Source organism: Tiliqua scincoides, chromosome 4 (assembly GCF_035046505.1).
Source record: "Tiliqua scincoides isolate rTilSci1 chromosome 4, rTilSci1.hap2, whole genome shotgun sequence".
NCBI lineage: Eukaryota > Metazoa > Chordata > Lepidosauria > Squamata > Scincidae > Tiliqua > Tiliqua scincoides.
In genome coordinates this window covers 19,274,481-19,291,094 of record NC_089824.1, presented here as the reverse complement: position 1 = coordinate 19,291,094, position 16,614 = coordinate 19,274,481, and the positions used below count along the sequence as shown (strand labels likewise).

The 16,614-nt window shown below is 42.2% G+C and overlaps 1 protein-coding gene across 1 annotated transcript in view; it reads right to left on the bottom strand.

The window, feature by feature from the left end:
- CSMD3 (CUB and Sushi multiple domains 3) overlaps positions 1 to 16,614 on the bottom strand; it is a 710,986-nt gene that overhangs the window by 243,986 nt on the left and 450,386 nt on the right. Inside the window, exons 20-21 of the mRNA XM_066624387.1 lie at positions 13,677 to 13,865; positions 4,845 to 4,961 (exon numbers count right to left, since the gene is read on the bottom strand). Coding sequence (XP_066480484.1) covers positions 4,845 to 4,961; positions 13,677 to 13,865 — 306 coding nt within the window. The remainder of the gene's footprint in view (positions 1 to 4,844; positions 4,962 to 13,676; positions 13,866 to 16,614) is intronic.

The window sequence follows — 16,614 nt, the reverse complement described above, 5'->3', positions numbered from 1 at the left end:
TATTGCGCGTTTATTTGCGAGTAGGGGGACTTGCCTTAGTCCATCAGAAAAGGCAGGCTGAGAGGAATCCAATACCAGAATGGTCCCTATCCAATGAATGCAGCCCCCAAAAAACATCCAAGAGGGAAGTCCCTCCCAGCTGCAAATGTATTGAGCCCTATGGAAAGTGAAACTAAGCCACATGGCCGCTTTAACTCACAACTAGCTTTAACTCACATGGCCGCTTTAACTGCAAACGTGCCGTGGCTGGTAGTCAAGTCAGGCAAAGGGGAATACAGCGCTAGCTGCCTGGTACCAATCTGATGAAAGTGGAGCTCAACCAATGCTCCAGAAGGCAGCACCCCCCCCCCCCCAAGAATAAAACAGAGGCTTGAGCTGTAAGGTAAATTTTTATCTGTTTTTAGACTTGCAAAGCTAGGTGAGTCCTGATAGTGATATGCTTGAAATATGAGAACTTACACTGAACTGGGCACTGGGGAGAGCTGAAAGTATCAATGATTTTTTTTTTTTTTTGGGGGGGGGGTCTGTTATTGTAGAAAGGCTACAGAGAAAACTCACTTGGTGAAATAGGTCTGGCTTCCCCTTCTTTAAATATTTATTTTTCTTTAATCTAATTATTTATAATTATTTTATTTTGCTTGATGATGTCACGTCAAGCCATGACACCACTTCTGGTGGGTCCCGGACAGATTGTCATTCTAAACAGTGGGTCCTGATGCTAAAAGTTTGAGAACCACTGCCTTAACTCAAAACGAACCAATGAGACATCCTTGGGGAGGGGTGACATCCTAGTGACCAAAGTTGTGGAAACTGTGGCTTTTAGGAATAGTATCATCATGTTGTATACCATTTGATGCAGAATTACATCCATTGCTCGTGGGAAGATATTCACTGCATTTATTTTCTGGCCATTATTATTATTCATTTCATGTCATGACTATTATTATCTATCTGTCTCACCAACCTCACAGGGTTGTTGAGAAGACAAAATAAGGGGAGGAACCATGCACACCACCCTGAGCTCCTTAGAGCAGTGGTTCTCAAACTTTGAGGAAGCTTTACTCCCTCAGTAAGTTCTTCCAGGGGAGGTGGTAGGGCAGCGATGCGATCTCCAGGATTGCGTCACTAAGGAGGGACGGGGGGGAGTGCTTGTGACTTACTTTAAGAAGGGAGAGCTGCAGCAGGCTGCAGGAGGTGCGGGGAGCCCTGCGCAGCCCTCCGCAGCGCTCCCCGAGGATTGAAACTTTCACTGAAAGCGGGCGCCTGCAAAACCATAACCATTCATAAAGCCAATTAAAATAAATAATTATAAATAAATTAAAGTAAAATCAATAAATAAGGGAAAGCCAACCCTGTTCCACCAAGTGAATTTTCTCTGTAGCCTGCCTGCAATAACCCCCCCCCCCAAAAAAAAAAAGAATCAGTAAGATTTTCACCTCTACCCAGTACCCAGTTCAATTTAAGTTCTTATATTTCAAGCATATCACTATCAGGACCCACCTGGCTTTGCAAGTCTGAGAGCCCAATCCTATGCCTGTCTACTCAAAAGTAAGTCCCCTTATAGTCAGCGGGGCTTACTCCCAGGAATGTATGGATAGGACTGCAGCCTAAAACAGAAAAAAATTTCACCTTTCCCTGTCAAGCCTGTTTCATTCTTTTTAGGGGGAGGGAGCTGCCTTCTGGAGCATTTGTTGAGCTCCAGTTGCATCAAATCAGGACCATTCTGGTGGCCTCACATTTCCCTTTGCCTGACCTGCCCAGGAGCCAAGGCATGTTTGCTTACTCGACAGTAAACGTGATCATGTGGCTTAGTTTTGCTTTCCATAGGGCTCAATACATTCGCCAGCTTGGAGGGAAGGAAATTCTCGGGTGTTTTTTGGGGGCTACATTCATTGGATCAGGACCATTCTGGTGTTGTTGGATTCCTCTAAGCCTGCCCTTTCAGAAGGACTAAGGCATGTTCACCTACTCACGAGTAAACGCGCGATACCCCTTGGTTTGTCTTCCCATTGGGCTCCATGCAGTTTTAGTTTTCCAGTTTTTTGCCAATAACTTTTGATAGAAAGGAGATATTTCACTCTTGTTTTTTTGCTTTGCATTCTGCTTGAAATTCCGCATCCAACAGTATATACCATGATGGTATTACTCCTAACCACCACGATTTTAGCGTGTCGCCCTCCCAGTGCACGTCACCCCCCTCTTGCGCATCACCCAGTGCAGCCGGCACCCCCCCTCCGCACCCCTTAGTGACTCCACTGGCACCGGTGCAGCCGCAATACAGCCGGGAGGTAAGGAAACAAAGGTTCCCTTACCTTGAGGAGGCCTCTGTGACTGCCTCCCCACCAAAGGATGCAGCACATGCCCCACTGGAACGGCTGCACTGGCCCTGGAAAATTGGATAGGATTGAGACGAACAGGCCACGTAGACGAACAGACCTTGCTGAGGGAGAGTCAGCATGGTTTCTGTAAGGGTAAGTCTTGCCTCACAAACCTTACAGAATTCTTTGAAAAGGTCAACAGGCATGTGGATGTGGGAGAACCCGTGGACATTATATATCCAGACTTTCAGAAGGCGTTCGACATGGTCCCTCACCAAAGGCTACTGAAAAAGCTCCACAGTCAGGGAATTAGAGGACAGGTCCTCTCATGGATTGAGAACTGGTTGGAGGCCAGGAAGCAGAGAGTGGGTGTCAATGGGCAATTTTCACAATGGAGAGAGGTGAAAAGCGGTGTGCCCCAAGGATCTGTCCTGGGACCGGTGCTTTTCAACCTCTTCATAAATGACCTGGAGACAGGGGTGAGCAGTGAAGTGGCTAAGTTTGCAGATGACACCAAACTTTTCTGAGTGGTGAAGACCAGAAGTGATTGTGAGGAGCTCCAGAAGGATCTCTCCAGACTGGCAGAATGGGCAGCAAAATGGCAGATGTGCTTCAATGTCAGTAAGTGTAAAGTCATGCACATTGGGGCAAAAAATCAAAACTTTAGATATAGGCTGATGGGTTCTGAGCTGTCTGTGACAGATCAAGAGAGCGATCTTGGGGTGGTGGTGGACAGGTCGATGAAAGTGTCAACCCAATGTGCGGCGGCAGTGAAGAAGGCCAATTCTATGCTTGGGATCATTAGGAAGGGTATTGAGAACAAAACGGCTAGTATTATAATGCCGTTGTACAAATCTATGGTAAGGCCACACCTGGAGTATTGTGTCCAGTTCTGGTCGCCGCATCTCAAAAAAGACATAGTGGAACTGGAGAAGGTGCAAAAGAGAGGGACTAAGATGATTACGGGGCTGGGGCACCTTCCTTATGAGGAAAGGCTACGGCGTTTGGGCCTCTTCAGCCTAGAAAAGAGACGCCTGAGGGGGGATATGATTGAGACATACAAAATTATGCAGGGAATGGACAGAGTGGATAGGGAGATGCTCTTTACACTCTCACATAATACCAGAACCAGGGGACATCCACTAAAATTGAGTGTTGGGCGGGTTAGGACAGACAAAAGAAAATATTTCTTTACTCAGCGTGTGGTCGGTCTGTGGAACTCCTTGCCACAGGATGTGGTGCTGGCGTCTAGCCTAGACGCCTTTAAGAAGGGGATTGGACAGGTTTCTGGAGGAAAAATCCATTATTTGTTCACATATTTGGTCACATATTTGTTCCATTACCACAGGGCTGCATCACAGCTGCATCAGCATTGGAAAGTTGGATAAGACTGGGCCCTTAGATGCTCACCTAATTGCCACTTGAATATAAAACAGTAGGATGTAAATGAACTTTAGTTCTTAACCTAAGGCTGCAATCCTAACCTCACTTTCCTGGGAGTAAGACCCATTGAACACAATAGGACTTACTTCTGAGTAGACCTGGTTAGGATTGTGCCCAAAGTCAGTTTGCAGTTTTCAGACTGCTTTGATCCCCCAACTCTAATTATGAATCTAATTATAATGAATGATGAAAAAGTCAATTTTTTTTTAAAGGAGAACACATTTTTTTTCTTGTTCTCCCTTGTTGGTTCAGCAGTGATGACTCATGCAAATCCCTTCAGCTTGGCCCTGGTAGCAGAGAAATAAAATATATGCACCTAGCACCCAAGTCTGGGCTTCTACTGCTTAGCCCAGGCATACCTGTTCTACACTTGGGTCTCATTGACATGCATCATGCTTGCTGATCTCGCTATCCCAGAAGCTATATGTGATATATGCATTTGGGATGACCAAGAATTTTAGTTTAATTTGAAGATCACAAGGTGTAGATCGCTTCACCTTTCATTCTTATACTATATCCATGAATCACTTTTGTTGGCAACCTTCAGTCTCGAAAGACTATAGTATCGCGCTCTGAAAGGTGGTTCTGGAACAGCATCTAGTGTGACTGAAAAGGCCAATTCGGGAGTGACAATCCCTTCCACACTGGGAGCAAGTGCAGTCTGTCCCTGGTCTGTCTCCCTGGCTATGGGCCTTCCTTCTTTGCCTCTTAGCCTCAGACTGTTGGCCAAGTGTCTCTTCAAACTGGGAAAGGCCATGCTGCACAGTCTGCCTCCAAGCGGGCCGCTCAGAGGCCAGGGTTTCCCACTTGTTGAGGTCCACTCCTAAGGCCTTCAGATCCCTCTTGCAGATGAATCACTGACCACCATAAAATAAGCATACTTGTTTCTCCCAAATAAATGTTGTGAGGTTTGTAGTAACAAATCTGCGTTGAGGTGGTAGTAAATCAGGAAATGACAGCTGTTTGCAAAGACGGAACATGTCTGTCTCCCACGAGTTTGACCAATGGTTTCTGAAACATGGGAAAAAATGAAATGAAGCAAAAGGCATTCCAGCTTATATAAAATACAGGTAGATCCTTTACCTTTTCCATGGGTAACATCTACTGTCCATGTGCAGTTCAGTGAATTTGGATACAGTTCAGGGTAACCTGGAGATAAAATAGTTCCACTGGGTCCTCTAACATCTCCTCCACACAAAGCTGCAAATTAAAAAAAAAATACAGAACATGGTATTAACATTAAGAATGCAAAAGAACAAGCTGAACTTCTATTATCTCTTTAAACAATACCCTATATGTGGGAGTGCCAACAGTTCTCTTGGGTGACAAATCTCTAATCATAGCCAATATTTACACAAAGTGCTCTGAAAAGAAACATGATTAATTAATTGTTGAGTAGCTTCGGTAACAAGTATTAGGAAAATGAATTGCTAATTATACTGGTTGATTTCATAGAATTCTTAATGACAAAAATGTATCTTTTGTAGATACAAAACGAATTACGTTTTGTATATCACAATGAGTGTTAAATACACATCTAAGTCAAAAGTGGAAAAAGAAGATGAAGGCAAGGGAGAAATGAAAAGTCATGATGGACACAGGCAATAACGTTTAAGGGAGCAGAAAATGTTTGAGAGAGGCAAGGTTTCCTATGGTGTACATGCATACTTTTGTTTCATGTCATCTCTGATCAATTTTTAAAGTTTTTGAAATAATATAAAATCCTGTAATTCAGATATAACTGTTTAGCAGAGGTGAAAGGGGAATTACAGTACACACCACTAGTTCAGAACATTCTTTTAAACCATTTTTTTCAAACTCTCTGTAATATACTATTGTCTGCATTGAGCCCCAAAAGAACCAAACTGGTATATATTTTAAGCTGGGAGTAAGCCCCTTTGACTATTATGGGGCTTCCTTCTGAGTAGACATGCATATGTTTGAGCACTTTGATTCCTATGGTGTGTGTGTTTGTCTATCTATGAGTCTATAATATATCTATTATAATCTATGAAATTATAATATTCTTACTATGAAATACCAAACTATATTCCTTTCATCCTCCCTCCCCCATCCATGTCCATTTTAATTGATTAAGCAGCAATTAAGAGTTAATATTGCTAGCTGCTCTAGAACTAACACTTTTAATAAAAGTACATAATTGTTTCATGTGCTATCTACATCATTTACATATTTAGTATATTTTGTTTCATGTGCTAACTACATCATTTATACATTGTGTGTGTGTGTGTGTGTGTGTGTGTGTGTGTGTGTGTGTGTATATGCCTCTCCTCTGACTTATTTGCAAGGACTCTATGAACAAAGCATGCCACTGGTCATGATAAATTATAGTTTGTTGGATTATCTGTTAACCATAGTTAAGAGATCACGAATACCTCAAAAACACCGCGATCCACTCACCTCTCTATCATGTGAACATGAATTTCATGCTCTCTTCTCTTTTTGTGCATTAAGCACGAGGTAATGTTATTTCTAGACTAACATTAATGCTAAGCATAGTTAGTTCAGACAGGATTTGTAAACCAGCTTTGAACTGTGGTTTTAAACCTGGTTTAACTCTAACCATAGTTGACAGTTCAGATATAACTCTACATAATTAGGGCAAGAAGCAGAAAGGAAGAACAAATTCAGATAGAGGACAGTGGAAGAGAGTGCGCAATTGTTGATATTGGGAAAACATTACACAACACTGATTTCAAAAGAATAACATAGGCCAACACGCATTTTGCTTAAGCATTACACCAATTCCTGGGTATATTTGAGGTGCTGATACCAAAAATGGCATCCGCTTTGCCCTAACACTTCTAGTTTTGGAGACATGGCATAGCCTCTTTAGTGAATGGTTTAATCAGCTTCCTCATGAGGAAGCCTACACCATGGCTTCCTCATGAGGAAGCTGCTTGAACCATTCACTAATGAGGCTATACTGTATCTCCAAAACTAGATGTGATAGGGCAAAACAGATGCCATTTTTTGAATCGGCACCCCAAATTCATATCAAACCACCATAAAGTTTGGGAAAAACTTTTCTGACCCTCAATTTTGTAGGCCTTCGTAATCTCAAACATAGTCAAGGTGACAAATACCTAGAGGTGTTTGCTTTCAGTGAGTAAAATAGGATTACAGTCTAAGGGCCCAATCCTATTCAATTTTCCAGTGCCGGTGCAGCTGTGCTAATGGGGCATTGCATTGAATCCTGTTGTGGGGAGGCAGTCACAGAGGCCTCCTTAAGGTAAAGGAACATATGTTCCCTTATCTCAAGGCTGCATAGTAGCAGCACTGGTGCTGGAAAGTTGAATAGGATTGGGCCCCAAGTCTTATTGAACACAATGGGCTTACTTCTGAGTAATATAAATAACAATTTTCAAACACTTTTACAAATTACAAAATATATTCTGCTCTCAATAAAGAATCACATTCCTAAAAGTACCTGATCATGATGAACTTCTGACTCCTTTTCTTACAAAATAACATAAAAAACAAGATTCTACATATTTCAAAGGAAGGGGCTTTTCATTCCTGCCTTGCATACTATATGCAGGCATAGATCAAGGACAAAGTGCAGACCAGGAACACAGGCAAGTGACATTTCCTTCCTTCAGATATGATTTCTTCCTCTCAAACTACTTTGCATTTTATTCTATTTAACAGGCATTATTCTAGCAGACTAACTATTCTTTTCGTACTTGATATGTAAACAAGTGGCATAAAACAAATACCAGAGGTAATTATAATGTGGACTCCAAAATCATGTATCACAAATAAACTGAAAAAAGGTGCAGAAGGAAAAGAAAGAAACCCTGAATACACTAAAGATTTTATTCTACGATTGGTGAGTGAAATTAAATGGGCTGGGGGGGGGGAATGTTGATCTTTTTTATTAATTCTCATGCAAGCTGAATGAATGTAATCTTTAAGACATATGCCATCAATTATTTGAATCAATCTGAATGCATGTGCTCCTGCATGCGAATGCACACTTAGAAAGACTAACTGCAATTTGACGTAATTTATCTTTAGGTTAAAGTCCTACTATAAACAAACACCATTCAAACCATTTTTCAGAAATGCAAATGGAAATCCTTCTAAAGTGTAAAAGACAAACAAAATATTTCCCACCCCAAGAATATCTCATAATTAAGATCAGATATAAATAAAAATTTAGTAGCCAATATCCAGCACATTAGGAAACAAATCTTTCAGCCCAATCCTATACAAGTGGGCAGCCATTGGAACTAGTGATATAACAGCAACACACTTTACAACGGACGGGGAGTAGGAGGCGGGGCTGGGACTTGGCAGTTATGCCAGATCCCAACCCCTTTCCTGCAGAGCGCAGAGAAAGCGCGGAGCGGCTCAAAGCCACTCTGTTCTTCTAGGAATTGCACCACCTCCTGAGGTGGTGTAAGTCCAAGGAGACCCATTGGGGCTGTGGTGGCTTACCCAAGGGTAAGGGAAAGACTTTCTCCTTGCCTCAGGCTGAGTCACTTCTGGTCCCAATCTTGTACTGGATACAGCGCAGGTCTCCTGGCCTGCCTATTCCAGAGCAAGATAAGATTGTGCTGCACGTGATTCGGGGAAAAACACTTTTTTTTGGAAAGCAATGAATTTGGAAAACCAGAGATTTTGTCACTTTTGGCAACACATCGTGCCTTATAGGGAAGTTATCCACAGTGTTTGAAATCTACTACATTAAAATAAATGTGCAGTTATTTTATTGGGAACAGATGAGTGGAAAACATTCAGCCTTTGAGTTCATGGAAGGGACAGACTTTGGGAAAATGGTTCTGTAACCAGTGGTCAAGTCCAGACTTGGCCCTGTTCTTGAAAATCATTACACAGTAAGAACCAATAGAGAAAGAATAATAAAATAAGTTGATCCATGAATCCATAAATGGACTAGAATGAATATACTCAATTTTCCCTTTAGAGGATATTTATTCAGTGGACAATTGCCATTTAGTGATGTGCTTGAGAGAAAAGAAGAGTCTCATTTACTTAATGAATTATACTCTAGTTCAGTATCTCTAAGAAGAAATTTGTCACAATGTGTAATGTTATTGCACAGCAGAGAATGCTCTTCACAGGGAGATCCTTAATAGTGTTTATTTTTAGATGGTAAGCATGTAGAGCGTAGTAGCATCAGAAAAATTACTTCTACTCATGCAGGTTGTTCAGCAAAGAGATGTGTTTCCATCTAATGTGGACTACAGTAGAATCAGAATGGACTTGGTATGGCTGCGGAGAACTATTTTTTATAGCAGGGGTGGGCAAACATTTTGGCAGGAGGGCCACATCATCTCTGACACTGTGTCAGGAAAAAAGAATTAATTTACATTTCAAATTTGAATACATTTACATAAATGAATACATTAGAGACAGAACTTATATGAATGAATGAATGAATTTTACTGAGCTTGTTTATAATACACAAGAGAACTATAATACAGGCATGTAGAACCACATGAGAACTATGAACTGTTTGCCACATATCTCTTGCACAGTAAAAACATACAGACCCAGTCAGATGAAGCCACAAACACATGGAGACACAAGTTGTTCAGAGGCAGTGGGGGGGGGATGTTAAAATAATGCCCAGGGGAAAGCAGTTTTCTCAGCCTCGTTCATGTCTCGCAGTCGCAACCAGCAGTCACAGGCCAGCGCAGGCTCCAACAGTCTCCAAAGGGCCAGAGGCTCATTGGAAACTAGGGGCTCCCTGTGAGTTGGATTAGGGGTCCCCGGGAGCTGCAAATGGCCCCTGGGCCGGGGTTTGCCCACCCCTGCTCTATAGAAACAGTAAAAGAACTTTGATTCTTTTATCAATTTAAGAATTGATTTACCAACTACCAGTCTGTCACGTAGGCTCACACTCATGAAAAATCACTTCCTTTACAACTGATTTTTACCCTTCTCCAAGGTTTACACCCCCCCCCCTTTAGGGTCTTCTTAATGAGAGAATACTATGGGCAGGTTTATTTTTTATATATACACATACAAGTGTAACAACAAAACCCCGAAGAATCACTAGTTCTAGGCAAAAGCCGATTTGGGAGAGGATGTGAACTGGAGTAGGGTGGTAGTGATTAACTTTTTCCCAAACATCCTATTTTCCCTGCAATTCCTTCCCAAGTCACCTTTTTTCCCCATAAAGAGGTCTAGACTGTTTATTTTTGCATACATGTATAAAAACCACCTGGGGGGGGGGAGCTGTAGTGTGCAGGGGGAAAGTGGGAGGCAAAGAGTTAAGCACCCCAATCCCCACCATTTTTCTGTTCCATATTAGCCCCTTTCAAAATTGTTCTCTCTCTCTCTCTCTCTCTCTCCCTCTCTCTCTCTCTCAAATGACAATGAACTATGGTACCAACCCCAAACTCCTAACTTGTAAAAATAACATGAATGATTGACTTTAGTCCAAAGGTGATATGAACTGATGGAAGCCAAGACTGACTAGCCAAAAGAGTTCATACTACAAAGCAGGAGAGAATCAGTAGGCAACAGGCAAAAGCAAGACATAGTGAGATGTATCCGGTAAAACAGAGTGAGCCTGGAATCTGACACAAGCAACAGTGTGCTTAATATTTGGGCACTGCTGTTCTGTTTTTGTATTTTTATTTTTAAATTGATTTTTGGCTGTTTCAAAATTATATTAGCTGCCCTGGTGGTCCCTTAGGAATACAAGAGTGGATTATAAATGTTTTAAATAAATAAATGCTTTACACTGATTCTGGGACCCAATCCCAGCACCTTCACCAACATAGCAACAGTCTCTGTCTTCTAAAAATGCAACCGGGATAACCGTGTCAAAACAGCTACATTTAAGAACTTTTACAACAGGATTCATGTAGTCTAACAGCCTAATCTTACGGGCCTTCTACAGCAGCAGAATTTCAATTCTGCTGAACACTGCCCACTTGTGGGCCATTTGGAGTCTTCAACATAAAGCATTGACAGTTCTGTGCACCCAATACCATGTAACTCATGTTGCACTATGGAACTCATTGCCACTAAGTAGGCAATGGAAGTGTGTCATGGGCGGGGAGGGGGGAGCTTTGGGGGAGTTTTAGGTGGAGAGGGCTGGGGCAGTTTGGAGAAGGAAGGGGGTGGATCCCAGAGGCAGCAATTTTGCACCATGATCCTATCTTTTCTTCCCCAGGCCACCCTGCCCTTTTCTCAGACCTATGCCAGTTACATAGCTGGTGTGGATCCCAGGAGACCCAAAGGCAGCCACTAGGCCTATCCAGAGGTATGTAAAATACTTATGGTTGGCCCTCTGGTCATTCCCCCACTACCGGATGCAGCACACGCTCTGAAAGTGCAGCTGCATTGCAGACAATGGTAGGGGACAGGATTGGGCTCTCAGTAGATTAAATGCTGGATGACCACAGTTGAAATTGAGATTATAATGTAGAAATATGCTAAGAAGCTTATAAATGGACCAAAAATGGGAATAAGAGACAAAAATGAAAGCAGAACTGGAAAAAAGAGAGATTACCAATGAATGGAATAGGACAAGACAGAACACTACTTCACGCTGAAGCCGGAAGCATTCGTGTTGTGCATGCAGCTTTCAGACCTTACACAATTGCTCCCACCTAATTAATCATATTTGAGTATAACAATGCTGACATCTTAGAAGCATATGAAGTGAGAACCATTAAGGCAAAATATGAATGTTTTCATATCTCCAATCTGATACTTTGTTTGGGGGGGGGAACTAATCTGAACACTTGCTTTGCGAGTTAAATTCCTGCCAAGTAGTTCAGCAAGAGAAAAGAGAATGATGGACAATTTCCTGCCTGCTGGCTTCTGCACTGGCTAGTTAAGGTATCCTATTTTTGCTGCAGCACAAAGGAAGAGAACTGGGAGCTTGTAAAAGCTTGATGATCTGATTTCCTGGTAGATGGAGTGAGTAGAAAGAGCCTCTCTGTCTTCCTTGGGCTCAACATTTTATCTTAGGAGGACTGAGCTACAGATATTTGTTCTGTTTAAAAGAGAGAGAGAGAGAGAGAGAGAGAGAGAGAGAGAGAGAGAGAGAGCCTGTGCATGCACGAATGCATGTGCATGTACTAGCAAAGAAAAAGTAATGTTAACGAGGAAAAACCAAATTCTACCATAATAAGGCAAAATGAAGATGGCACAGTTCTCTTGATTGGTCATCTATAACCTGCTGTACGTATAATTGTCTGAGACAAGGACACAAATTTGCATCTTGTGGCATCTTCTTGTTTCTGGCTGTATCGGAAGATCAAAGCAAATACATGTCACATAATAGTGGGCTGAACAGATGTCGCTGATTGACAACTAGTTCAAGTCAGCAATTCTTGAACAGCGGCGAACCTCCCCAGCCCTGGGGCAAAGATTGGCGAAGGTGCCCCCCCCACGTGCTGTCACCACCCCTGCTCGAAAATCTGCCCCCGCCCCACTCACCTGAGGTTCACAGAGCCTCAGGCAACCCAGAGCTGCACTGGGGAAGCCTCTCTGAGGTTCCCCGATGCTATAAACTGTGCTTCCAGAAACCGGAAGAACAGTTTCTGACCCCATCAAGAGCCTCAGAGAGGCTTCCAGGGGGGTCCTAGAGGCTTGCGCCCAGGGCATTTGACACATAGAAGACAATGGTAGGTCTGCAACTGTTCTTGAAAATGGTATCCCCTCATTATCTTAGTATGCCTAAAAAATCAGGTGGGTTGATTTTCTTCAATACCTGTAGCTGATAATCAGATCTGGCAAATAAGTTAATTTTCACAGGAGAGGGGTAGGTAGGTAGGTATGGAATATAGATAGATAAAAGAAAACAAACATATGTTCATCTGTCTATGCCAGTTCATAACACATAAACTGTGTGTTTGTCACATTATAGCATGGCCAAGAAACAAAACTCAGAAAGAAGCTATGCAGGTAACAGAGGGCTTTATTTTTAATGGCTGGGATCACTAGAGGCAGGATGCAAGTTTAGCCCCCACCCCTATCATGTTGTCCTAACTTTATCACATATAAGTGAATGATTGACACTCACTCATTTGTGGTCAGACAAACTGTCTATCACTCCTGACAAGGTGTAGCTCAGCTCTTGTGTAGCTCAGTCACCGCCATAAGCATCACATGAACTACAATGTTCCTCCTGTCGAGAAATGGTTTGGGTTCTGAAGATCTGCCCCTCACATAAAACTTCAGGAACTAGATTGGGTGGTAGAAATTTAACACTGCCTCCCCCCACATCCTATGCCTTGGGATAAGGGAGAAAGTTTCCCCACTCCTTCTAATGGCCAGGAGACTTTGGTCAGTTTGGTAACAAAGAAGATAACCAATTTTGTAAATACAGGCGGGACCTTGGTACCCACTGATTTGGCATCCACTGATTTGACTCACCACTGATACTGGGGTCCATCTTGTAATGCATTGTAACAAGGAAAAAAACAACACCAAAATCTAATTTCCTACCTTCCATTCCTTTAGATTCCATTATTCACCCCATCTAGTGGCTGAATGCGGTATAGTATCTATACCAATGCATTCTGGAGTGACAATGAAGGAGCAAGAAACCTGGAAATGGGTCTTTAAAGCTATTTTTCTACTGATTTGGTATCCACTGATTTTTTTCTTGCATCCACTGGGGTTCCCAACCCCACTGGATAAGGAGGCATGACCTATAAATAAATAAGTTTAGAAAAATATGACTGGTCCTCCTCCTCGCCTCACCCATGGTAATGTGTGATACAGTTTCCACTATGCAATATATTTTATTTTACTCATGACTATATTATGTCCTTCTGATAAATTACAGTCCAAGATATGTCTGTACTAACAGAGCACTGAATACAGGTATATGGAGAAAGCTGGGAATTCACAGCGAATACACTGTATATGCTTTTCTGTGTTGGCACAGTTAATTCTTACCATCACAAGTAGGAAGTGGATGGCTCCACCAGTGGTTCTTTTCACACAGTAGAGGCTCTTCATGGCTCAGTCTATAACCTGGGTCACACCCAAATGACACTGTTGAACCAATGGAAAAATCATGTCCATAACGGCGGCCATGAACTGGTATGCCAGGATCCAGACAAGAATAGGTGTTAAATGTTACACCTGGAGTGCAAGGGGAAAAAAAAATGTTTCAGAAATTAATTGAACCTGAGAGCTATTCTTCCATACTGAAAGAAATTGTTATAAATATTTCAGTAACTTTACTTGAATCTGTATATCACCAACAGTTTTTGATAAGGCCCTTGGGAATGACTGGAAGGAAGGGATGTAGAGAAGGGAAGAGGCATCACTTTCACAATGACTGTCACACTAGATGTGTGAATGGTGTTTGCAGAAATGGGGTGTGAACAGATCTATGATTAGTGTGTGTGCTGTGATTAATGTGAGTGGGAGTATAATCTAAATCAGCAGCACCCTAATCTTAGCCTTTCTACCCCCTGTTGATGCAGCAGTACCAAAATCGCGACTGCTGAACCCTATGGTGGGGGGCAGTGCATATGTTTCCTCTAGGGAAGGGGACAATTAAGCCTCCATGGCACAGTCTGCTCAGACGTGTGAGTTATTTTGTTATTGCAAGTCTGTGTTGACCCGTGCCTGAGAAGGGAGTTAGGATATTGACATCACCATTGTGGCTGAGCCTGCCCCGCCCAGGCCTGATCTACCTCTCCCCGCCCCTGCCCCGTTTCACCCCTCTTGACCCCCATTCTGCTCTCCCACCACCACCTCCCTCCTCTCACGCCGACTTATCTTCATCAGCAATTGACAAGGGATCCTCTGATGCCTGCAGAAAGGCACCGGCCTTCCTGCTGGCACCCCTGGCAGTGCATTGTGTAGTGCGCTATACATGATACATGGCAGTGTGCTATACATGGTCTTCTGAGGCACAGGGAGGCCAATGAAATGAGCTGTAGGCCTCTTTGCACCTCAACACCTCCCGAACATTTTATTTATTTATTTATTTATTTATTTATTTATTTATTTATTTATTTATTTATTTATTTGCATTTTTATATCACCCTTCCTCCAAAGAGCTCAGGGCACAGCTGCTCCCCTCCTTTTTTCCTCACAACAACCCTGTGAAGTAGGTGAGGCTGAGAGAAAGTGACTGGCCCAAGGTCACCCAGGAAGCTTCATGGCTAAGGGGAGATTTGAACCTGGGTCTTCCAGGTCTAAGTCCACCTCCCGAACCACTACATGAACCAGAAGTGGCTTCCTGGAGGTCCTCTGAGGTACAAATAGTGTAATCCGTGGATGCCAAGTCTGTCAATATTGGGCCAACTCTAATATTGTGCACGGTGAAATTTTTGGAGACGCTGATTCAACAGCATATCTGTAAGGCATGTGAAGCACCTGACTACACAAATGAATCATTCCAAGAATACTAATTCATGCTTCGTTTTATATAAACATGAATACAATCAAGTTCTTAACAGTTATACTGCATTAGGATTTTAGCATTTTCTTGAAAGTTGCCAGATCTAAGTTATCACAGATTAATTAAGTAACACTTAAGTAATATTGGATTACAGTCTAAGGGCCAAATTCTATCCAATTTTCTGTGCCCATGGGGCATGCACTGCATCCCGTGGTGCTGAGACAGTCACAGAGGCCTTCTCAAGATATGGGAACATTACTTCCCTTACCTCGGGGCTGCATAGTGGCTGCATTGACACTGGAAAATTGGATAGGTCTTACTAAACACAATGGGCTTACTTCTGAGTAAGGTAACATCATTTTCAAACACCTCTAACCTTCGTTTTGCTCTACATTAATTATCTAGGCATTTTTTTCAAGTTCTTATTGAAGACGGTGACACAGACAGATCTGACCAGAACAAAATATGACACAGTACAAAAAGAACTTCTGATTTATTTGCAACTTTTGTGAATCTGTTTTTATTGATGTGAGCTATTTATTATTGTGTTGTTTATCATTTAGATAAAGTTATAGTGCTTAGAGTTTTGTATTTTTTTTTCTTTTGCTGTGAAGAGGAATAAAAATCTCAGAATTAGACAACAAATATTCTCTTTCTTGCAAGTTATTTTTACACAACTAGCACTACTGCTGTATAATTATGCCAAGTAGTCATTGGAAACAAATTCTAATCATTGCAATTTAACATATGCAAACATATTCACATCCAGACTTTTCTCGGTGTAAGAATATCTTGGTTACTTCCCAGTTATTGAATTCTTCAAAGTGGTATTGCCACATGTCATCAAAATTGTGTGTTCTTATTTCTGAACCACTATGACACCAAGAGCATAATCAGCGCAAATAACATTAAACATAGAATGTTGTTGAAATACTCAGTTCACCTTTTCACATTTACAGTGCAATAGTATACCTGTCTAAGACACAAGTGCCATGGAAATAAATGGGACTTTCTTCCAGATAAATGTGTCTAGGATTGCAGCCTTAGGGCCCGATCCAGAGCTTTGCACGCCAGCTAACCGCCGGTGCACACTGTTGCCTTACCATGGGCCCAGTACCAGAGTTAGCCCAGCATGAGACTGTGCTGGGCCAGTTCTGCCACGGGGTTGACGGTTCACCACCCGGTGCTCCGTATAAAGCAATAGGCAGCAGAGAGGTAAAACGGGGTGGGAGGAGGCAGGGTGGAGACAAACAAACAAAAAACCCTCAAAATTTGGCTTTCCAAACGGTGGCCTGGCATTACATCTGAACCATCCCAATGAGTCACTCTGCCTTCCCCTGTGTGCAGAGATGGTCAGTGTTTGGTTGAGCTAGAATGAGCAAAAAATGAACAGAGTCCAATGACTCACCAAGTAGGTTTTGTAAAAGATTGATTCCAATTTTTTTTTTAAATTGCATTATGTATTATAACAAAGAA